Source organism: Pectinophora gossypiella, chromosome 2 (genome assembly GCF_024362695.1).
Source record: "Pectinophora gossypiella chromosome 2, ilPecGoss1.1, whole genome shotgun sequence".
Taxonomy (NCBI): domain Eukaryota; kingdom Metazoa; phylum Arthropoda; class Insecta; order Lepidoptera; family Gelechiidae; genus Pectinophora; species Pectinophora gossypiella.
Window position 1 is genome coordinate 13,444,810 of NC_065405.1, and position 24,860 is coordinate 13,469,669.

Sequence of the window (24,860 nt, forward strand, 5' to 3'; positions counted from 1 at the left end):
CATTTTATCACGTTTTTATATGACGTCATAATTTGCTTTTTCACACGAATTCCATAGTAATTAACGTATTTTTTTCAGCCTTCGATGACCAAATTGGCGGAGGTTACATTCACGGACAAAGTGGAGGATCTTCCTGATCCTGTAACAGTTGCTGCCTACTTGCCAGAGAGAAAAAAGTTGCTAGAGGTACTCAAAAAATGTATTGTTTCAAACTCAAACCCATAACGATTGACGTATATCTTGGCTACTAATAGGTGCATCCCAAGTAGCAATCAAGAATTGTGATTAAGTCATATATGTCTAAACTTTAGCTAAAGTGAGATTTATCCAAATCAAATAGGACTTATTAGGACTTCATAAATTCATTTCCTTCTTTAATACTATATAGTTTTCAAAAAATCCTACTTTAGATAATTTAGAATACACAAAACCAAGTTAAGTATTCACAAAACTATTTAGTCTTATCTCAGCCTACTGTTAAGTCTACAAGTATTCTTTTACTTTACTCAGATTATTTAAAGGCTCACTTAACACTAAATTGATTTAGTGAAGTATCAGTTTAGTCTTGTAAAGTAAAAATTGATTGCCTAGATATACTTAAGGCAATTTTTATTATTTGCTCCTATACAAGACTGTTTTATTCGTTTTTGACTACAATAAGTAAAACATAAGAAAAGTCTATTCAATGGACGATAAAATCGAAATAGAAGCAAGCAGAAAGATGGATGAAGTCCAAATAATGAAAGGATCTGGTGGTTTTCGAAGGCAGAATATTAAATACAGAAAATTAACCTGTGATAATCCATCATATCAAATCAAATCAAATCAAATCACATCCCACTGTTTTTGTTAGCGATGCGATATCTTCTTCATTGCCATAATTTTTTTTATATCGATTGGTATAACACAATCAAATCAAATCAAATCAAATATACTTTATTGCACAGAACTAGAATTTCAACAATCAGACATAACACATGAATACAGTACAATTTGGGCGGCCTTATTGCTCTAGAGCAATTTCTTCCAGGCAACCAACAAAAGGAAACAAACATTTACAACTTGGATGCGGGATGGTGCAACAAAAAATAAATAAATAAATACCTAAAAGTAAAACTAAAGTTAATATAATAAATACTCTATACTATACGTACATATATTAATAAATACTCAATTTAATATAATCCATATATACTAAAAATATACCTAACCATAATCTAAAGAAAACTATAATAATAAATAATAGACTATACACACACATACAGGTATTGAAATAAATAAAATACATCATACATAATAGTAATATCCTAAGAATATCCACATAAGGATTCAAAATGAGCTCGCAACTGGTTTTTGAAGCTCTGAAGAGAGTTAGCGACTCTGATGGAAGCAGGTAAGGAGTTCCATAAGCGCACAGCTTGCACAGTAAAAGACTGGCCGTAGTAATCAGTTCGGTGGGTGGGAGCTACCAATAGCATCCTAGTGCACGATCGAGGCAGCCGTTCGTGAACTTCCGTCCTCAAACTAAAACGCTCTTTGAGGTAAGGGGGAGTATTGGGATTATGGAGGATATTGAAAAGGAGTGAGAGGATATGGGAATTTCGCCGAAGTCGTATAGGGAGCCACTTGAGCTGCGCACGGTACACCGACACATGGTCGAACTTACGCAAGCCAAACGCGAAGCGGATGGCTGCGTTCTGCAACCTCTCGAGTTTGTTGAGCAGCTCTTCAGTGAGATCCAAATAACAAACATCGGCGTAGTCAAGGATAGGAAGAAGAAGGGACTGGGAGAGAGCAATTTTCGTCTTAACGGGCAGGAAGCTACGCAAGCGCCCAAGGGACCTCAAGGAGGCAAAAATCTTCCTACTGACCTCGTTAACTTGGCGTGTCCAGGATAACGTCCTGTCAAAAAAGACGCCCAAGTTTTTGACGGTCTCGCAATAAGGTATAACAGTACCCATGAAGGAAACAGGGGAGAGACAAGGAAAATCAATTTGAGCAAGCTGCCTGCGACCACCAATGATTATGGATTGCGACTTACCGGGATTGACTGAAATACCATGTTCAGACGCCCAAGCCGCAATAGCCACTAAATCACAATTCATGACACAAACAGCCTGCTGGATACTTTCCACAGGTACATGGGTGTAAATCTGCAAATCATCCGCATACAAGTGGTAGGAACAGGTAAGACTCTGGGAAATGGAGTTAATAAAGATGGAAAATAGGAGTGGAGAAAGGACGCCACCTTGTGGGACTCCAGCCGTGATGCTGCACCAGTCAGACAACATGCCGTCAACCTTGACGCGCTGCCGACGACCCTCAAGGTAGCTACGGAACCAGTCTGTGACGGATGAGGAGACGTTTAATAATTTTAAAAAGGACAGTAGGACGTCAAAATCAACACTATTGAACGCATTGCTAAAGTCAAGGAGAGTAAGCAGTGTCACTTCCTGACGCTCCATACCCATGCGGATATCATCGGATACCTTGACCAGAGAAGTAACTGTGCTATGCCCCGGACGAAAGCCAGACTGCAATGCGTTCATTAAATGACCTTTGGAGAGGAAGGAAAACAACTGGTGATGAACCACACGTTCAAGCACCTTTGATAGGAAAGGAAGTATGGAGATGGGACGGTAATGGGATAAGGAAGATGGGCTAGATATCTTGGTAATAGGGACTACAATAGCTTGCTTCCAAATGTTGGGAAAGGTAGATGAAAACAGCGAGGAATTAAGGATATGAGTAATCACAGGAAGGATAATATCAAGGATAGGGATAAGCATATTGCGGCTGATATCATCACCGCCAACAGCGTTAGAGGAAATGGACAGGATTTGTTTTCTAACATCATTTTCCGAAACTGGAGTGAAATCTAAAGAGTTAGGAGAAGAGATAGGGGAATTATTTAGGCGTTGTAAAGTGACAGACTTAGTTGCGGAATCGAAACTAGCTGCACCAGAAGTAAAATGCATGTTGAGAGCATCAACATCTACGTCAGAAGGGGGGTTGGGCTTCGATTTCCCAATACCAAGAGTATTGAGAAACTTCCACACCTGAGGGGGATCACCATTAGCAACTGAAGCAAAGATGTAACGGCGCTGAGCATCCCTACACGCAGTATTGCTCCGATTCCTAGCACTCCTGTACCTATCCTTATTGCGCTCAGATGAGTTGAGCTTGTAGCGAGTTCTCGCATTAGCTTTCTTAGCCATAAGCACCCGCAGCTCATCAGTTAACCAAGGTGCTGGGAAATGCTTTAGGCGAACAGCTCGTACAGGCGCATGCTTATCATAAAGATTGGTCAGGAGTGAGTTGAACACGTTGACCTTATCATCAACTGAATCAGCGCCATACACGAGGTCCCAGTCAACACCGCAAGCATCATGCCCCAGTTGATCACAGTTCATGTCTTTAAAATTACGCTGGAAAAGAATTTTAGCTTTGGCTTTAGGGGGACGAATTCGATAAGAGAGGAAAAGCAAATCGTGATAAGAAAAGGCATCAGCATAAGAAAAGATCAAGAGAGGACACTATTGAAAGGTCAAGTAAGGACGGGACACAGTTCAGAACATGATGAGTAGAATTAGACGGCAGGATATGCAGATTAGCACCTTCAACTATAGAGCGAAGTTGTTGGGAACGGGAATCGTTCTTCAAAAGGCACGTGTTAAAGTCCCCTAATATCAATGTATGTTGATACAATGGGACAAACTCCTGAAGGAGACCGTCAAAACCAGGAAAATAGTTAACGCCTCTGTCAGGAGAATAGAAGACCCCCAAGAGAACCCTTACGTGCGATAAGGACACCTCCAGGAAGAGATGTTCAGCCGAGCCCGAATATTCAGGCGGAGACTTACTAATAATTTTATACGGGATTTGGCCGCGCAAATAAATGGCCACCCCGCCACAGCGACATCCAATACGGTCATTCCGAATTAGCTGGAACCCAGGGATAGGATATAATGATGAAGAGAGGCCGGGCTTCAGAAACGATTCGGAAATGAGGATGGCATCCAAGTTTTTTACACTAAAAGAGGCTAGCATGTCGGGATAATGACTAGGTACACTTTGCGCATTAATATGTACCACGTTGAAATTTTTTGGAAAAGCCTGGAAACTAGAATTTAAAGATTCAGAAAGAGGAGTTACTGTGCTATGGAAACTATCATCTGACGAATCGGAACAAGAGAGATAATTAGCGCCACTATCCTCAGAGCAACTACCAGAGCGAGACATGTCTGTGTGTGAATAATAAAAAAAAATAAAATAATAATAATAATAAAAAAAAAAAATAAAAAAATAATAAAATAGATAAATGAATTTAAAAAAAAAAATCAATATTATATGTTAAATAAATATACAAACAATAACCTAGAAATTAGGCAACTATATAAATTAAATATCAAGTTCCTACCTCATTTCACACAATCACAATCATTTAATTTTGGCAAAAAAATCATAAGTTCCTGTTTTTCAAATCCGATCCAGCGCGTGGCGGCCCAGGTACCTACGTCTCGCTCAAATCTTCTCAAAAATGACTAAGCTAGTCTAACCTAGTCTAAGCGCACGGCAACACTACACTATGAAAAATCGAGTTTTATATTAAAACCTGCTAAGTTCAAATATAAAATTAGGTACCTATTAGTCTAAGCGCTAAGTCGCGTTAAGTTGCTGTCGGTGTTCAGGTAGATTCCCGCGCCACCACGCTCTCAATGACATCGTCCGGAGGGCCTTAATATCCGCCAACATCCCATGTGTGTTGGAGCCGCCGGGGCTCAGTCGGTCTGATGGAAAGAGGCCAGACGGCCTGACTATGGTGCCTTGGCAGAGAGGGAAATGCCTACTTTGGGATGCCACGTGCGTCAGCACTTTTGCCGCCTCGCACCTCAGCCGAACGGCACAGACAGCCGGCGCCGCGGCGGAATTTGCCGCGAGTAGAAAGCGGGAGAAATATTCGGCCCTGGAGGGCAACTACCTCTTTGTGCCACTTGCGTTCGAGACGACAGGTTGTTGGGGGTCGGAGGCTATAGCCTTCGTTAGGGAGGTGGGGCGAAGGATAAGTGACAGGGGGTCGGATGCTCGTGCGGGTTGTTTCCTGGCGCAAAGGTTGTCCATCGCCATACAACGTGGTAACGCGGCAAGCGTGATGGGGACCTTTGCGCCCGGATCCACCCGCGGGGGCTTATTTGACTGAATAGATTGTTATTGTCTATTTTATATAATGTGTATTTTTATTAGTCTAATAATAAATAAATCCAATCAAAAACGTAGACGTGAAATGAGAGCCAAGTTCAATATTATGCAATGCTTTGGTTGTTGACTTCAACGACAAAAGAAGTGAGATCTAAATGGGTGCCAAGTTCAATGGTCAGTCCTGAAATTTATTTATTTTTTTTTTTTTTTTTTTTTATTTATTTATTGTTGAAAACATTAAGTAACAGTATAACATATCATATCTTCTTATAACATAAGATAATATATTGTAGCCTAAGATCTGTCTTATTGTAGGTAAGTACATATCTTCGTAACGCGTGGGTCCTTTTAAAAAGACAAATTCAAAACTAAAAGTCGACTTTATAGGTAAAATAATATGCCAGTAAAATGGATGAGAGTTGTGTTGTATCGTGGGCGAAAAGCTGACAACCTATCACTGCTAAACACATGTTCCAACTTGCTTACCTACCCTTAAAGTACTTGTCAAATGTGGCATCAAGTGGTTTTATGATCACTTAGTGCTCTGCCTACCCCGATAGGGCATATAGGCGTGATTGTATGTTATGTTAAGTTAATCTACATACCTACCACAAAAAGACCGGCTGTCATGAGTTTTGATTACTTACTGATTCTTACATCTATAGTTAGGTACAGGCACTAATTAGGTATTTATGTTAAGCGTTCATGATAGAATCTAATTATTAAAAAGTTGCCAGTTTTTTTTATTTTTTCCTTTATATTCATCTAATTACCTATCTGCATACCAAATTTTAACTCTCTAGGTCATCTGGAACTGGATTAGAGTTTTGATAAAAATGAGTCAGTCAGTCAGTCAAAAAATGAGGATTTTGGACATTAATATCTAAATAACCGTTTGAGATAAGCTTATGAAATTTAGAACACTTATATGTATCTCACAAGTCTCAATATATGAGCCAAATTTGATACGTTTATGTGAAATAGTTTTTGATTTATGAGGGGGCCAAAAGTGGCTCCAAATGGTTCGTGTAATAATATACACACGGTGCGGCTCGCCAGTTCTATTTCTTGAACTTGGCTTGACACGCTACCGCGTGTCTAGATACTTTTCTTTCTTCTTTCATTCTTTCTTTTAATAATTTTAAAAATGTACCTATTTTTAACTAAGCTTTATTCACAATCATAAACAAAACATATCTATTTTAAGTTTTGTGTATGGTTAAATGCATTTAAAGTGGGCATTAGATTTGATTCCTTTATTTTTTAGCTTGATAAAGACATCGGGAATTTGGCCGCCTTTTTTAACAATAATGTTTTAGGTGGGATTAGAAACTACCACGCACACACACGACGTTAATCAAATTGCAAGGGTTCTTCGTATATACAATATTCAACGGATACTCGTTAATTTTTACAATAATCACATTGTTTCCGTTGGCAATTAGAAGCGCGGTGATCGTACCTACTTTGCGTCAGCGAACCATGTAGGTACCTATGAGAATGTATGCACGGAGACTCATTAGCAAATTGAGTTTATGTTTGTTAGTTCCAATTGTGATAAATATTAAATAATTAAGTAAATCACATTCCTATCCAAGTAAGAACTCAGCATAACAATATTTTTTTATCTTCCACGAGTCGAAAAACTTACCTCTCAAACAAACATACTTTCCATAGGTTTTAAGCTTGTTCGATTTTAATTGTTACTTGTTACATAGATGATTCTGGCACAGAATAAACAAACATGATTTTACGACATTACTTTACTAAATCAAAATAGAGGATCACTTTAGATATAAGAGTTTTAAGTAGGAATTCACTAAATACTTTTTGTCTTAAGTTGGTATACTCCTAGACAATTGAAGTAAAATTTATCTTAACTAGTACTTGATGAAGTGCAACTTGACTTTACTTTTCTAAACTGATTCTTACGAAATCAATTGTTTCTAAAGTCTTACTTCATTTAGAAAAATATTACTTAACGCCATTTTGCATTTACAGGAAGAAAACATGTAATATTTTTTTGACAATATTATCGTCAAAAACTGAAGTAAATTAATATATATTCCTGTTGTAGTAACAATTACTGCGTTCAGCTGTCACATATTAATAGAAAATGAATTTCTCTATACTATATGTCACCATTTTTTTTATTTGCTGAATAATCAATCCAAATTTTATTATTATTTTTCTGATATATTAAAGGCCCTTCTGTTTTTTAACACTTTCTATCGATTTTACACGAGAAACAATCATGCGTTTATAATTTCCTGTATGTGAAACGGCAGAATAACCTTTTGTTAAAACAACTTAACAAATATTTTAGACGCCATTTTCTTACAGTCTTCATTTCTTGTGTTAATATAAATGTTCGCCATTATATTCTAAAATAAAGACGCGTGAAGTAAAAATCGTTTTAGTATGATCTGAAGTTTTACTTCGTTAAGTTACAAATGACTCAGTGCAATTCAATCCTATAGTCTTAACTAAGTATTGTAGATATCTTCAAGTATACATTCTTGGTATTAAGTGATACTACAAGAATTCTAAGTTTAGAATATGCAAGAACATTGTCTAAAGTAGGGTTTAAGTCTGACTTAGCGTTGTCTTAAGTCTGTCTTGTATAAGAGTTAAAGTATGTGCCCACTTTTACTAAACTGTATCTTCAAGATATCTTGAGGGATATCTTGGAGACATATAAGACTTATCCAAGACAAGGGTTTGATTTAGTCTACTTGCCTTCAAGATATCTACAATTCTCTTTTAAGACAATCGGTTGCTACTTGGGCATACCTATTATGAATTAATAGATTTAAAATAAATTACGGAAGGCACATTAAGCCGTTAGTCCCGGTTACTTCGTATGAAAGTACATAGTCGTCAGGGGACGTCGTGAGGCTCAACCCTTTCAGGGTTGCTGAGGTTGGTAATCCACACCACCCACGTGATAGAAGAAAAAGAATAAATATTATTATTAGTCTATTAATCTTAAGTTAGTAAAACACTGAATGGAGGTTGGTCTTTTCAACCAATATGAAAGTTCTTCTGTGATAAAATAATGTAGGTTATTAAGTCAAGAAAAATATCATAATTGTACGTAATGTGTAATGTTATTTTTCGATTTGGAGGTCCGGGTTCGGTTCCCGGTGGGGACATTACCGATATTTGCGAGACTATCCTTTGTTTGGTAAAGAATTTGCGTGCTTGAATCGTCCGAAAAAGTAGGAAGATTCCGTGCTTCAGAGGGTATGTTAAGACGTTGGTCCCGGCTATTAGCCGTAAAAACGCGTCAACCAACCCGCAGTGGAGCAGCGTACTGGAGTATCTCCATACCCTCTCCGGTCGATGGCGGGGAGGCCTGTGCCCAGCAATGGGACGTATATGTGGGCTGTTTGTGTTATGTTAATGTTATTGTTAAAGATGGTGAACACAGCTGCTAAGCTTCTATCGCGATCTGTGAGCCAAAGGGTGCAGAAAGGCATGGATCTTAATGTTGGAAAAGTAACATTGCCGCACCTAAGAAGTACAAGTAAGTACAATAAGCAAATCACGATACTTGGAAATTAAATCCAGTTAAATTCGAAACTATGATGAGAAAGGAAGAAGAGAAAAGTGAGAAGAAGAACAGAGAAGTGGTATGTTCATTGTAGTAAGCGGAATCCCGTGGTCTTTACCTACCTTAACTGGGAAAAGGGCCTGATCTTGTATGTATGTATGTGTTTGGAGGTTCTGAGAAGTCATTTCACAGTTACTACGTGAAAACCGGCCATAGGATGGGTGACCACAAAAAAAAAGTTTTCATCTCGAGCTCCTCCGTGCTTCGGAAGGCACGCTAAGCCGTTGGTCCCGGCTGCATTAGCAGTGGTTAATAACCATCAATCCGCACTGGGCCCGCGTGATGGTTTAAGGCCCGATCTCCCTATCCATCCATAGGGAAGGCCCGTGCCTAAGCAGTGGGGACGTTAATGGGCTGATGATGATGATGATAATGTGAAAACCAGTGCATTCATCCTACTTGTACTACGCGATCTTCAAAGAGATAAAAGTTACGTAGCACAAAGTGGGTGGTATTAACATTTTCAATTGCAATACTATAAACAAATATCGTATAGTCGCTAAGGAGTTTTTCTAAAAAAGTAAAAGAACCATGTTCTAAATACGTACACATTAAGTTATGTAGATAGTAGATAGTACCAGTTCGTTCTCACAAATTCAGATGTTATGGCTGTTCAAATAAAGTGCAATATCGGTTGTACAATGTCATTACACGCAGTCTTGCAAAAAGATGCGCCAGGTACACTTTTTTACAGAAATTGGTTGTTTATTTGTTGTACGAGATCATTTTCAATAAAATTCAATGGATGCGCACATTTGGTGACAACGCAACAAGTTTCGCATTATTAAACTTGCTTATAAAAACGTGAATCTTTTGAGACATTTAAAAAATTTTCAGACTTTGTTTCGAAAATGATCGGTAAAATAAGAGTTCGGAAAATCTTTAATAAAACTAAAAATACTAAACCAACCAAAAGTAATGGTATGCCAGTGCATTAGCGCTTAAATAACTTATCTAAACATCCCTTAACGTTGGCTCTTACTATCATATTTTGGAAGCATTCTCCCTTAGAAGAATCGTTTTGTATACCTTTTCCCTAAGTAAGTAAATATTGTTTTTTCATTACCAGTGGAATGGGGTGAAGCAGTGGAAGGGTTGGCGGAAGGTGTGGTGAACAACCGCATCAGCGGAGACTGTCCGGACGTGCGGCGAACTTGCGAGTTCCTGTCTCTGAGGGTCCTGCGCTACCTGCAAGCGGAGATGAAGAATGAAAAACAACGAAAGGTTAAAATTTCCCAGACAACTTTTGCAAAATCTCGAAGTATCATCATTATCATCAGCCCATTAACGTCCCCACTGCTGGGGCACGGGCCTTCCCTATGGATGGATAGCGAGATCGGGCCTTAAACCACCACACGGGCCCAGTTCGGATTGGCGGTTATTAACGACTGCTAATGCAGCCGGGACCAACGACTTAACGTGCCTTCGGAAGCACGGAGGAGCTCGAGATGAAAACTTTTTTTTTTGTGGTCACCCATTCTATGACCGGCCTTTGCGAAAGTTGCTTAACTTCAACAATCGCACACCGAGCGCGTTAACCGCTGTGCCATCGAGCTCCTCGAAGTATACCTACTTGCTATTAAACATAACGACTAGTTCACTACAATTAGTGATTATATTTCAATAAGTATAGAAAACATTTTACAATAGCTTTAATGCGCGGTACGAGTTAGATCTGTCAAAACTACACAGCCAATGTTGTGACTTCATTAGCGTATTTGTATCAGTCGAGATAAGGCCGATCGATTATTTTCTATCCAACATTACCTACATAGATTTGTCTATGATAATAGCCTCCATGGTCTAGTGGTTAAAGCATTCGGCTCACGATCTGCAGATCCGAGTTCGATTCCCAATGGAGACAATGTCAAATAGGGAATCACCTGACTGTCTGAAATAGATTATTCCGTGCTTCAGAAGGCACGTTAAGACGTCAGGTAGCTACTTATTTACTTAAAGATGTAGTCTGTACATGAACCATGTCGGTTTTAGGCAGTGAAGTTTGGAAAGGTTGCCTAATGCCTTGATCACACCTACCGAGTGGACGGGCGAGATAGTGCGCTCGGCCAAGTACTCGGTGTGTATGAACATCACGCCGAGTCCACGGCCGAGCTACTCGACCCCTGTTCTATTTGCTAGGCCTCGCGCTTCCCCGCACTGTCTCGTCCGTCCACTCAGTAGGTGTGATCAAGCTATAACACGCGAACACCGCCGAGATGCATCGCTACAAAATCCGCGTCGTGTGAAAAAAGCCTTATAATAAACATTGACAGAAGAAGAAAATCTAAGTAAATCGACGGTAGATATACCTACTAAGACACTTCTTTGACATTCACAGAAGAGCATTGCGGCTGGAGGTACCGGAGCGTCATTCAGCGAGGAGCCAGAACCTCAACAAGACTTCTACATTCCCGGTTCAGCCCCACCGTTGCCATTAGAGATTCCAGTAGATCAGCCTCCAGTAGAAGAAGCCGCCGCCGCCGCCCCGCCACCTCCTGATCCCAAACCAACAAAGAAATAAGATAGTTGCTACATGTTACACTTTCTTGTTTTACAGTTTTGAATTTGGAATTCGAATTATTTTTAATCAGCTATTACTAAAATTTTGCGATCTCGATATTAAAGTTTTATTTGTTGAATTTTTTAATTCGAGTTTTTTTCTTATTTTTATTATATTATATTGTTGTTACATTATCTTCAATAATTTTGTTTTTTTTTGCTAATTAGGCTAAATGGACTTAAGTGAAATCAAACTGTTCCATAACACATTTTTAATTGTGCAAGAATTTGACTTGGATTATTGACAAAAGTATTTATTTATCTCAGTATGGTACAGTCCGTACGGTAAGAAGACTTAGATGTGCCGTACCATATTTATTTCAAAATACACACGGCTAAATATAAAATTCGAATATGTTTGGCTGTTGGTACCACACTGGACGTCAAACCACTCTCTATCAATAGACTGGACGGGGGGTTTATGAGGCACTTCCCAGTACGTTCCCTAAGGAAAATAATAGATGGCGTTGTCTAAAACTGCCTTCGTTAAACCTCGTTCTATAGAAATGTAAAGTGGTTTAACCCTTTCACCGCCAAAGTCTGATATATCAGACATTTCAGTTTCGTGCCCTCGCCGCCAAAGTCTGATATATCAGACAAATATTTTTTACCAATTTAACTGTATTTTTTCTTATCGTTATAATATCTAAGGACACATGCATTCGTTTTTCAGACAGTTTATAGTTTAGTCATTTGAAAAATATCAATTTCACAATGTATTACAATGTTATTTAAATAATAAATCATTAAAAACAAACCATAACCATAACCACCGAAAATAGCTATAGATAATATATTTCTGAAATGATTTATTTACTACAAATTAAAACATCTATATTCAATATTGCCAACACTAGTAAATCAACCATGTTTAATGTCGTGGCGTGTGGTGAACGTTTTTGATCAAAACTCTTGGCGCTGAAAGGGTTAATATGATTTACTTTTGAGTAATTGGATCGGTGGGTATGTGCAATTGCACATACTGAGTTCCGATCGGTACATATATAGTTGATCCGCTTAAGTTGGTCGAAGTGGAATAAGGGGTCATTTCCTAGATTTCAGACCTACTTATGCATCTGTTATCCCTATTGGGTAAAAAATTAAGGTACGTTATTCTTTCGTGTGGGATGTGAGGTCGGGATCAAGGACAACTTTATCAACCCTTCTGTCATATGTTTTATTAACTTTGCTCGATCTTTCATGGAAGTCAACAGTCATTAGGTATACAAGAGCACCTACTTAATGCTACGAGAAAGGTAGGTGCTTGCCTAAAGGGCATCATTTTGGGTGAAGTGCTAAAACGTGATCGGCGTTCGATACCACGCACTTATCTACTTAAAGCTTCTTTTAACAAAGTTGTTCAAGAGGTAGATAAAAGGAGCGAAAGTATTTTGACCGGCAGAAATATAATAACGAGGGTAATTTTCTGTAGGTACGGTTCCCTGAGCGGCCACGCAGCGATATTCCTTTGATACCTTTGATGATGGGTTAGTATTTTTTCCATCGAAAATGTTTTCTCACTAATAACTTTCTTACCTTAAACCTACCTACTGTAAAAGTAAAACTTGTCAAGATTTGACGATGAATAACAAAGAATACCTATAGAAAGAGAAAAATGTTTTGTCGAATAAAAATATGTTATAATCAAGGAGCAACGGAGGTCTATGTCGAACATCAGGGACCTAAAAGCACTAAGTATAAAAACTTTTTGCGCATTATTAACAGGTGCTAACTGGCCACTAACAAATATATCAACCAAAGAGTCCCGAGTCCCGACGTTTATTTCGTTGAATTACATTCAAATATCGAAATATGTCAGATAGTGTCAAAATTTCGGGAACAATGTAAGGACTGAAAAAATTCAACACTCAACAACCTCTACTTTGGAACCTTTAAGCGCCGTCAAATTTTAAAAAAACGCCGTTATGCAGCTACTCCACGACCACCAGACACTCTTAGCCACAGTTCGGGATATAAACGTGATGAGCAGTGCCATGGCGACGAAGGATGCCACGTCGGATAGCTTCGAGGTAACAGCTTTATCATCAGACAAGGTTTCCAGGATTTGTGATAGGCTCGCTCTCATGGAACTTATAGTTGACAAGGATTGGGTGTCTACTTCTACTATATACTTATGCCTGCCTCTTCGAGGACACAGGCGTAATGCTATGTCAAAGTTTTGGTAACATTATATTTTAGTCGCTAGTCCGTCGTCGACTTTCTTGAAATTATCGATCATTCCATTAGAATGAGAAATATTGATGTGACGAACATTTGACTGATATAAAAATATAACACGGTTTTTAGCTTTCTAGTAAATTGCGGACCTGTAGGAAAGTAGGCAAGTAATTTGGTATCCCCGTTTCCCTTATAAAACACTTGCTTCTTCTTCTTCTATCGTGTGGGTTGTGAGGTGGGTGACCAACCTCATCAACCCTGGTGGCAGGGTTATTATTGAACTGCCAAAGGCCCTTGACGTGACTCAAGTAATGACTACGTACTTACATTAGTAAGTAGTAACCGGGGACAACAGCTTAATGTGCCTTCCGAAGTACGGATAATCTTACTTCTGGAGAATTAGGTGGACATTGGCTTCAAGCTAGTAAGCTAGCTTTTGTCAGAATTCGGCCCTACTAGCCACAGCTACTGGCACAAATTTTCCAATTACTTACTTATTGAGATGCTCAGAACAGTAAGATGCCTTCAATGACAGATGACATAATGAATTACGAAGGGATCGGAACGGAACTAATGGAATTCAAGATATTTTCGTCTAGAGCCACCAATTACGAAGTCAATTGCCTACCTATAGTTGCCGATAACTTTTGCCTTGGTTCGAAAAATATGGAAATGATATTTGTTCAACTTTGTATGAAATGTTATTGTTACTTTCGACGCCCGTAGATTGGCTTATAAATAGCCAACTGAATAGAAATGCCTCGGGCTATATTCTAAAGGGCAACACGTGTAACCTCAAACAGACGGGAAAGGCAAAGTACACGACATCCCCAAACACCCAGACAGAAATATCAGGTTTTGATATATAGGTACATTGATTAGTACTCAAGAATCAAAATAACACGCAGTTCTTCACAATACAAGTAACTCTGATTTGATGCTTAAATGGTTAATATACACATGTTTCTATTTTCTTAATGTCCCTTGACAATCCAAACGAATGCTAATTGCCTTGTTCACAAACATAAAATCAATGATATGTTCGGAATTTAAATTCTGATACACGATAAATCTAATAATTGATAATCATACCTATTACCTGTAGGTATCTCCACATTATTAATACTTTAGAAAATAGGCATGCATGGGTGATTCTAAATAAGAAACGAATAAAGCAGTCTTAGTAACAACCGTGTTTGATTGACGCACCGACTCCAATCATCTTTGACATGGCGCAGCCGATAGGATATTTTAAATAAATTAGTGTTAATGGGGAACAATTGAACTCCTGCATGTCGAGTGACAGTGACAATACGATGAATAGTATGGTGATCATTATCTCGCCTGTATCTGTAAATCATCATGTTGGATTTGACACAAGTAGACCTTTACAACATGCCCGGGATGACGCAGCAACTAAAGTTTATTACCTCCAAAACTTTGCACATGTAAAAACAATCAGTTTGAACACAAAAAAATTGAAGATCCCTAAAGTAGGTGAAACCTGTCATATCCTCGTAAGGCCCGGATTTCCAGACACAATAGTTAAACAATGGGATTTGGATTTTAAAAGGACTTTGGGCCTTACGACCATATAGGACACCTGTAGGGCTAACATGCGCAACGATTATTGATCGATTCAATACGTACATTTTGTCGAAATCTATGAGTTTCTTTTTTCGCCTAACATGCGTGCCACGTGATCTTGTTCGTATTTTGTCAGAACGAATTATTTGGGTTTGGGTTATTAGCACCAATGCACAAAACGACACAATTATATCGCCAGAATCGATAAAATGGCCGTGACAAAATTTATCACAATCAATGTTATTTTCCTTCTTATTTTTACTCCTATTCCAACAGACATAATTTGAGCACCTTCAGTTACACTTGTCGAAGCCAAAAGGATTATTAAATGAAAATTACCTTAGAGTTCCTTTCCCGATGTTTTAACGAGTGTGCACCTACGGGACGACTGGCGAGTCGAGTGATTGTTACTACGAATATATTGTGGGTATAACTACCTTCACTTCACTATTATTTATCGGAAGGCGACCTACAATAGTCACTGTCAGGCGAAATGTAAATCGCGACATTTTGATTTTAATTAAGTATTTTATTACTGGATTCCATGTTGCTGATAATGTTAATTTGGAGGTTTATTCTCTTTTTGTTTACACCTTTTTTCCCACGTCACGATGAGCAAAACTTCATAGTTGCTGATCGTAGCTACCTGAGTTGGGAATTGTATATGCGTAGATAAACTTCCTACTCTTATAAAATAACAAAACGTCTGGCCGCCCCAGGCTTTAAGTTTACTGAAATAATAACTCACAACTACAACACATAATATGACCTCACGACTGTATCCTAATTGGGGTATTCAGAGGTGCGATACGCTGCAAAAGTCCAATCAGTTTCTTGCAAAGTAATAAATTAACTGGTTGCACTTAAGACCTCCTGGTTACATGTCGTTTATGTTATAGACCAAAAACATAATATATATATTTTATAATTATGACAAGTTTACAAATAGTTCGCTGGGCTTAGTGACTGAACTTTCATCCATCGCAAGATGAACTTAGTACAAACATCTCACCGAGTATTCCGTTAGACCAACGTGATAGGTGGTGACCCGTATCACCGTCTACAATTGTCTAGCCAACTGTTTTGATGAAAACTGCACTTATGATATAAATTAACAACTAATTGGCGCAAGTCCGGAACCGAGATTCTCGAGGGCTCGTTAAGGTAAACAATGTTGTTGGTTCGAACCCGTGCTCCCCGTTTGAGAAGCAAGCCAGTGTACCACAAGACCACAGTGACTGAGACAGTCACTGACTGTCTGTCTATTAGTCTGTGTCAGTGACTGTTGGTACTACACCTCACAACCCACACGATAGAAGTGACTGAGCATAACTCACCAAATTAAAATTACCGTATTTATTGATGCAGGTGAAAGAAAAGAGGTCGTCAGACGCATCACTGCTGCTGATGAACCCGGTAGCGAGCGGAGACAACGTGGCGACCGGGCTGAACTCCACTCACAAGCTGAAGGATGAACTGCCATCGCTCGTGCCCTGCTGTGAGGGGAGGGAGTTGCAGGTACAGTTATATCACTCCTGCGAATCACATTCAAGGTGAGAGTGACACCGTACCAAATACTGGAAGGGATGATTCAGCTCATGATTCTGAGTTACTATCAAGTGGGATTTCCCGCCGCAAAAATCTTGATATGTTTTTTTTAAATTATTTTCAATTCCCTACTTTTGATACTTGAAACTTTGGACCAACGCACACAGAGTAATTACCTTGAGCTTTGCGGGCCCGTGAGCGGGAGTTTAAAGAAATCGCGCCGCTGCATACCTACCGTGATTTCAGTGGGCTTATCAGTTGCTACAGGAATTAGGGCTTCTCTATACTTACCATCAGGCATAGTGAGCCAACATAGGTACTTGACCATTATAAAAAAAAAATCGAACATCAGAAACACATCCTGGCCCCCGATATCACAGATTCGTGAATATAATGATACGGTTGATGAATATGAACGCAAGAGAAGTGTGTAAGAAACGAAGCAAATGGAATTTAAATGTGTGAAATAGGCGGAAGTTTATGTATGTATGTATCATTAATGAACGGCCTCCGTTGTTGAGTAGTTGAGCGTTGGGCTCACGATCCGGAGGTCCCGGGTTCGAATCCCGGTGGGGACATATCACAAAAATCACTCTTGTGATCCCTAGTTTGGTTAGGACATTACAGGCTGATATTGTCCAAAAAGTAAGGTGATCCGTGCTTCGGAAGACATGTTAAGCAGTTGGTCACGGTCATTACTTACTGATGTAAGTAAGTAGTCTTTACATGAGCCATGTCAGCCTTTGGCGGCTCAACAATAACCCTGACACCGGGGTTGATGCGGTTGGTGATTCGCCTCACAACCCACACGAGAGGAGATTAATGAAACGGCATTTTATCTTCCATGCGGACAAAACAATAAGCCCGCGAACGATTCTTTAAGACCCTGTCTATCACACACTGGTTACTAAGTATAGCGGAGATAAGCAAGGGTTTATTCGCGGTTCGTTCGGAATCCAAATAAGGTTTCTGTCGAACTCTCTTGATTGATGAAGAATCGACCGAGGGTCAGTTTTTGTTCGCCAAGAAAAGCGGTACCCATATTGAAACTGGACACTGATTAAATACGGATCCTTTCGGAAAGTGTTTCGTCTAAGAGTTCCCAACGGGACAACTGACCCGTGTAATTTCAACAAGTGCGAGCAAAACACGTTACTAGCGTCTGGTCTCTTCAATACATTTTAGATTTAGTATCAATGCACGTCGTGTCTTATGAGGAAGTGAAGGAATTGGTCTTTGATAGACAAGAATGAGAATGCTACACCGATAAGAGCGTGGCTCTTAGGGTGGTATTAATAAACTAATCTCAGCTTTGAGACTGCCCTCATGATCATGTCAATGTGACAGTTCTTAATAAAACAGGGACTTGAGCATGATCTTGAGGGCAGTCTCAGCTGAGATTGATTTATTAATACCACTCTTAAATTTATGATGATCAATGCAACTGGGGAAAGCAACCGCAGAAAAGTGTTAGTCTATTTCGCCATGGCCATATAATTAATTACGTTGGAACGGACGCAAACCTACACTTACCTACCGGTTTTTACGAGACGTGCTCAGGAAGACAAGCGGCTTAACACGTTATTTTTTTTAATCCTTTCAGTCCAGCGCAGTAGAAATTTAAGTACAGTCATGAGCAATATAATGTACCCACTTTAGGACTCTGTCGCACTAACATATTTGACATTTAGTGAGACTTACAGTTCAATTTGTCAAAAAAGTTAATGTGACATGGTACCAAAGTATATACATATTAATGCTCGTGACCGTACTTTCAATTATGAACTTAGATAAGTATTAGGCTGCTTTTCCATCATAGCTGTGCGAGTAAAATGTGTCGTACGAGGATGTGTAGCTGTGCTGTGGAAATGTGTAGGGGTTTCCACCAGAGCTGTGCGAGGTAAATGTCTCGTACGATGAAGTGTAGCGGAGCTGTCAAAATGCGCAAATATGCGATGCGAGGATGCGTTACGAAGCTGTGAAATCGTCGCAAATCTCGCAACATATTCCTCGCAACACATCCTTCGCACAAATTTTTCGCTTGTTTTGTATGTACGTATAGAATGACCTCGCTTCGCTAAAACCTTTCCCACCAGAGCTCAGTTGAGCGAGGATAGGAAAATGAAGTGATTCTATCGGTGGTTTTTTTCCTTGCACACCGCTTAGTTACCTCGCTCTGGTGGAAAAGCAAGCTTACAATTGAAAGCAGGCTTGTTTATCGTTTGCATTTTTTCTCTTTCAAGTTTCATCTCTGAAGTGTGATCGCAATCGTCCTAACGTGAAACGTAATGCCTGAAACACTTTGCATTTCTCGGGGTCTCAGCTTTCACCTATTTATTTGTACGGATGATCTCATTTCCATTCTCTTTATTCGATCGTGTTTATTCATGAGATCATGAGGAATAAATGCGACCTTCGTTACTGAATATTTAAGGCACTGTCGCAAAGGGCAATTTGAAGCAAAATAGACTTGAATTCTGAATAAGTGGGTAACTTCTGAATGCTGCGATTATGAGGATCTGGCGTGTTGCAAACGCTTTTGAGACTGTGGATTGGCATGCGAAGTCTTATTTTAGGAATAATAGGACCGAATTAAATGAGACGTCTCGAGATTTGAGTGTTATTATAGATAGGTACTTGACCCTATGTCTTAGTCCCGCAGCCGAATCAATTTATAAACTGTTACATTATTGATGCGATTGGGAATCAACTTTCAGTAGCAAAATACAAACAAATATACTTTATTGCACCAAATAAAAATAAGTAATTACAAAAGACTCATGGCAAACGGCGGCCTTATCGCTTAATGCGATTTCTTCCAGACAACTTTCAGGCGAGGTAAAAATTGAAAGATTGCGGGTACAAAGTATAAGTACAACTTACCAATAAATACATGCAAATAAATACGTAACATACGTACATATATAAATAGCATGCTGTCGGTTTAACGCGTGAGACTTAACAATTAATGGGCCAATTATTTGGCTATTCAATAAATAAAGTATTTCTATTGGCTATTAGTAATAGGTCGTCACCAACCGTATCTTTATTTGTGTCTATTATGCAGATCAATGAAGAACTGGTGCGTACGGGTCTGTCGGCGATCTCTGTGAAGCACGACAACAGCGTGATCCAATGTTTGAGCATGTCACGCGCGTGCGAGAAGATGCAAGTGCAGCCCGGGCTCGTTAAGGTATTGTTGAGAATATATGCCCGGCTATTTATAGATTGTCTGGGCAAAGTGCGGTTAACAAGTACGAGAGGAATGAAAGACCTAGGGGTTGCAGTCCAGGTAGGGGAAGTGCTCATACCACCATCCCCCTTTTATCTTCGGACTTCCAGACGTATGGTCGGGTTCCATCCCTAAGAAATAGATACTTCTGACCACAAACTTACTTTACGGTAACGATTCAGTGTGAATGGGAGAACTATAGTATAGGTCATAAACATAGGTGTCGACAACCGAACTCATCAATCCTGGTTACCTGTGGAGGCTAATCAAGTAAAATATCTAATATTCTATTAGAAAGAAAGAAAATATGCCAAAAAACAAATAACTACTTACGTCTACTAGTACTAATCCAAATACCCTCAAATTGAATGGTTGTACGCAGCATCGCAACTCGTTCCGGAGTCTCCACCGGCCGGACCTGAAGCGAGTTCCGTACCTGCGCCGCATGACTCCGGATGAACTGGAGACGCTCTTCAGAGGATACGCTGACATCCCCGGCTGTCGGTCCAATAAGAATGGTATGACGGGTACTTAGTTTGAAAAGACCAAATTGAAAGAACGAAAACTCATGGACCGCGAAGTCCTTTCAATTTGGTCTAAGATTCAGACTAAAAATCCATACGACTACATCACAACTTTTGTTACTTTAACCCATAATCTATCCATCTTGGTTCCCTTTTTCCCTGGCTCAATAAATCGGAATTATTTGAGGTCTGTCCTCCAAGCCACTGTCCTGAGACGTTTTAGGTTTTATGCGACGCGCGGCCAAGCGAATAGAACGTTGAATTCCACTGAGGTGACCAGATGCCAATTGTTTAGTCAGTCAATTGCCGATTAAGTATACCTGTCCTGCTTGGGCCCTGCTACGATGAATGGGTTATCCTGTCATCAGTCGCTCTCAGGAGTATGAATTCAAATTTATAAAATGTAATTCAGTAGGTACCTAGTTCAGAGCCTGAGCCAGGATAGGAACTCATGGCACTACTCATTGTACTCATAGATATCATATTACCTACATAAGATCCCCCGAGATCAACGTAAGTACAAACAGAGAACACGAAACTAAAAGATAATAATAGTAGCCAAACTTTGAGCGATTTTCCGTGGGTCGACACAAAATTGTACCCTTGAGGTTTCCACTTGATATAAAACCACATGGGACTTCAAACTTTGCTGTCACGTTATCCGCTCTCATACAACCTTACAATAAAACCGCTTTTTATCGTTTTACGGATTACCTCGGAGGCGTGGGTACTTTGTTCGTCATGCAATGATGTACCTTCCTCTCGACTATCCCAATTGGGAATATAGTCATGAACTTATGTATACTAGCCCAAACACGTTCACCAAACCGCAGTGGAGCAGTGTGCGTGAGTTTACTTCATAGATAATAGGTACCCTAGATGGTTGAGTCTCACTTTAATGTAAATGGCCGTAAGGAAGCGGGGGCGGAGTGTTTGTCTCCCTCGCACTTACACGGTAAAGTGTTCTTTACCTTCGGAACGAAATTTTTGTATTATAATATTGCAGAAAATCGTGATGAGGCGAGAAATACTCCAGAAGAGAATCACCGATCGAGGGAACCGAAGAAGGAAGCTATTGGGCCCGACGATGGTAAGTCAATAAGTTTTGTAGATGGGATTTTTTTTACACACTGTTCTATGATATGGCTAGCAAGTTGTCGGTGTTACCAAGTAAATTAGGGGACTGGTAGGTACGTACCTATACCAATCTACTTATAAACAAACGAACGAAATATAACGTCAATATAAGCAGGGTAGATTCGCACTATTCAACTTGTGGCCATTCAGCTAAGCTAAATCATAAATGCTGTTGTTATGAAACCGATTAGTACAAACGATGTCCGTATAAACTTTGCTTTCACACTTTTTGCCTCCGTTGGGTCGGTCCCTAGTGCCATTCCAATATCGTTTGATCAAACGCGACCCAAATGGGTTTTTCAATAGTTTGAATATCTAAAAACTACAGCAAACGGTATTGCGTAGAGTTGGATAGGTAGGACAAACTGCAAATAAATGACGTTTAGAATTACTTGACAAAGAGGAAGTCCGACCACGTTTGTTGATTTTGATACCTTAGCAGGTATGTTTTGAAACCCTCGGCACAGCGGAGCAGTAGCGTTTTGTATGCCGAGGTGCGCTCCATACCACCCGATTGAGGGTGTGATGCTTCGTCGCCACGCCACGCGCGCAATTTTAGAATAAATAATACACAAAATATGTTCGTAAATTGTTCGTTATTTGTTCTATATTGAAAAAAAATGTACTATAGTAGATTAAGAAATAATAAATAAAATATGTGGCGTTGCGACGAAGCCTACTTTCTGCCCACGCCACACTTAATGAGATTTAATAAGGTCTTCTATGGTTCCAAATACATCATTAAATAAATGTACTGTTATTGTTCGTTGTATTAAACTTATAATTCTAGGAAATAAATAGACAGAACAAGAAAAAATTTAAAAATTAAAAGTTAGGAGTGGTAACTTTCGATGTATAGTAACTAGCACAAAAAAAAAGAAACTAGCAATACGCACAATGAACGTTTGCATTGAGAGAAACATCAGGCGTTATTGGTCAGATTCCATATAAATTAAATAAATTAATGTACTGTTATTGTTAGTTTTATTAAACATACAGTTTCAAGAAATATAGAGAAATAATTAAAAATAAGGAAAGGATAAAAAAAGGGCGTTTATCTATTTATATAGTAAATCATATTTTGTTCTCTGCACATCACACAAACAATTAAATTATGTGTACATCCTTTGATCTTAAGGCTAACCAAAGTAACGAGTATAAGTAAATAATTCTGAAGATTTTTTACACATAGGGAATTAAACCTATAAAAAATTAACAATTTTTATTTTTATTTACGTATTATTAGTAAAAAATTAGTATAATAAAAAAAATTATAGTAAAATTAGTAGTAGTAATTAGTAGAAAATAGTTTGTGACGGAAACTAACTGAATAAACGCCTGATGTTTCTCTCAATGCAAACGTTCATTGTGCGTATTGCTAGTGAACTTATACATCGAAAGTTACCACTCCTTATTTTTATTTTTTAATTATTTCTTGTTCTGTCTATTTATTTCCTAGAATTATAAGTTTAATGCAACGAACAATAACAGTACATTTATTTAATGATGTATTTGGAACCATAGAAGACCTTATTAAATCTCATTAAGTGTGGCGTGGGCAGAAAGTAGGCTTCGTCGCAACGCCACATATTTTATTTATTATTTCTTAATCTACTATAGTACATTTTTTTTCAATATAGAACAAATAACGAACATATTTTGTGTATTATTTGTTCTAAAATTGCGCGCGTGGCGTGGCGACGAAGCATCACATGATTGAGGGGAGGTCTGTACCCAGCAGTGGGACGTTTCAGGATATTTGTTGTGTATGTTTTGCAAAAAGTAGGTACACCTTTGTGCACGCGGATTGTTCTAGGCAATACAGCAATCGCTCTCCATCCGATCCCAGAGACCCGGTCCGGTGCCGAGGACGTGCCGGCGGGTATGCGGCTGCACGGCGCGCGGGCCCGCCTCTACACGTCCGTGCTGGCTGGCGCGAAGGCGGGCGACCAGCTAGAGTGAGTGTTTTGACCCGGTCCGGTCCAGGCCCGCCTCTACGTCCGTGCCGGTTGGCGCGAAGGCGGGCAGCCACCTGGTGTTGTGACGTCATACGTCAGACCTGGTCAGATGCGGGCCCGTGACTACACATCCTTACTGGCTGGCGCGAAGGCGGGCGACTAGCTAGTGTTGTGACGTCATTTATTATGTCATATTATATCAGGTCCGGTACGGGCCCGCCTCTTAAGTAAATGGCCGTGTTGGCTGGCGCGAAGGCGGGCGACCAGCTAGAGTGGGTGTTTTGACGTCATACTGTCAGAGACCCGGTCCGGTCCAGACCCGCATCTACGTCCGTGCCGGCTGGCGCGAAGGCGGGCAGCCACCTAGTGTTGTGACGTCATACGTTAGAGACCTGGTCAGATGCGGGCCCGTGACTACACACCCTTGCTGGCTGGCGCGAAGGCGGGCGACCAGCTAGTGAGTGTTGTGACGTCATATTATATCAGGTCCGGTGCGGGCCCGTCTCTACACGGCCGTGTTGGCTAGCGAGAAGTCTTGTTGCTATATATAAGCTGGGAATAAGCTATCTGTTGCAACTGATGAGTGTGCAAGGCCGAAACATCCAATGCGTCAGATAGCTGTCGGACGTCCGAACGCTCAAGGGCATGTCGGTGACGGATGTACTTATGCACAGTTTATAACACGTGAGTCGCTTCCGCTATCAGACGCTGATCCAGCCGATGCAATTATGAAATAGGAAACACTGGTCGCTTTAGTTAATATTTGAAGTAAATGTAACCTTTCTTCCACAGTTCGATACAAACAAACGAAGAATACGACCACCGTGTCCCTGACGAACCTTTACCAGAAGACGAAGTACAACTGAACGAAGAGCTGCAGATCATTCTGCCACCTCGCTGCGATGACGTCACTGCCGAGTCCTCCACCACCACTACCACCACAAACAACACGGACATTAGTATCAGCTGATATAACCCACGAAGGGAAATTACAATTGACTAATGACACTAGGCCAAAAGAACAAATGTATTGGCCTGAAAAAGCTATGCAAAATTTCTCGCCTGGTACAAAAATCATGGAGGAAACTGGGCCAAATAATGATGTATATTGATTGGATGATGCATGAACAAGTAAAAGGAACGTGAACAGTACATTCTCAGCTCATCGAAATTGAAGTCTCAAGTGTTCATTCAGACAAAATTAAATAAGAGTACCTACCTATCTATTCGGTGGTTTGATTTTTGCTACTAGCGTTTCCCTTCTGTCCAATAAATTTCCAGAGGTGGATCATTTGCGCTTTTATGTCCACTTTAACACCTGA

At 39.7% G+C, this 24,860-nt stretch overlaps 2 protein-coding genes across 2 annotated transcripts in view; both read left to right on the plus strand.

Annotated features, from left to right (window-relative positions):
* Nucleotides 1-11,393, plus strand: part of LOC126375661 (uncharacterized) — a 32,656-nt gene extending 21,263 nt beyond the window's left edge. The window contains exons 10-13 of the mRNA XM_050022718.1: nt 79-186; nt 8,620-8,728; nt 9,885-10,039; nt 11,154-11,393. Coding sequence (XP_049878675.1) covers nt 79-186; nt 8,620-8,728; nt 9,885-10,039; nt 11,154-11,336 — 555 coding nt within the window. The 3' untranslated portion in view covers nt 11,337-11,393. The remainder of the gene's footprint in view (nt 1-78; nt 187-8,619; nt 8,729-9,884; nt 10,040-11,153) is intronic.
* A 1,906-nt stretch (nt 11,394-13,299) lies between these two features.
* Nucleotides 13,300-24,666, plus strand: LOC126375665 (uncharacterized). The gene is made up of 7 exons (XM_050022732.1): nt 13,300-13,404; nt 16,508-16,657; nt 19,755-19,880; nt 20,302-20,437; nt 21,450-21,533; nt 23,397-23,538; nt 24,331-24,666. The coding sequence occupies exons 1-7, from the start codon at nt 13,300-13,302 to the stop codon at nt 24,506-24,508; spliced, it is 921 nt and encodes a 306-aa protein (XP_049878689.1). The 3' UTR covers nt 24,509-24,666.
* The last annotated feature ends 194 nt before the right edge of the window (nt 24,667-24,860 follow it).

Bases quoted from the DNA above. Each gene is read 5' to 3' on its own strand.
- LOC126375665 (XM_050022732.1), top strand. From the start codon at position 13,300: ATGCAGCTACTCCACGACCACCAGACACTCTTAGCCACAGTTCGGGAT. The intron at 21,534-23,396 runs GTAAGTCAATAA...GGATTGTTCTAG, and splicing joins AGCTATTGGGCCCGACGATG to GCAATACAGCAATCGCTCTC. The intron at 23,539-24,330 runs GTGAGTGTTTTG...TTTCTTCCACAG, and splicing joins AAGGCGGGCGACCAGCTAGA to TTCGATACAAACAAACGAAG.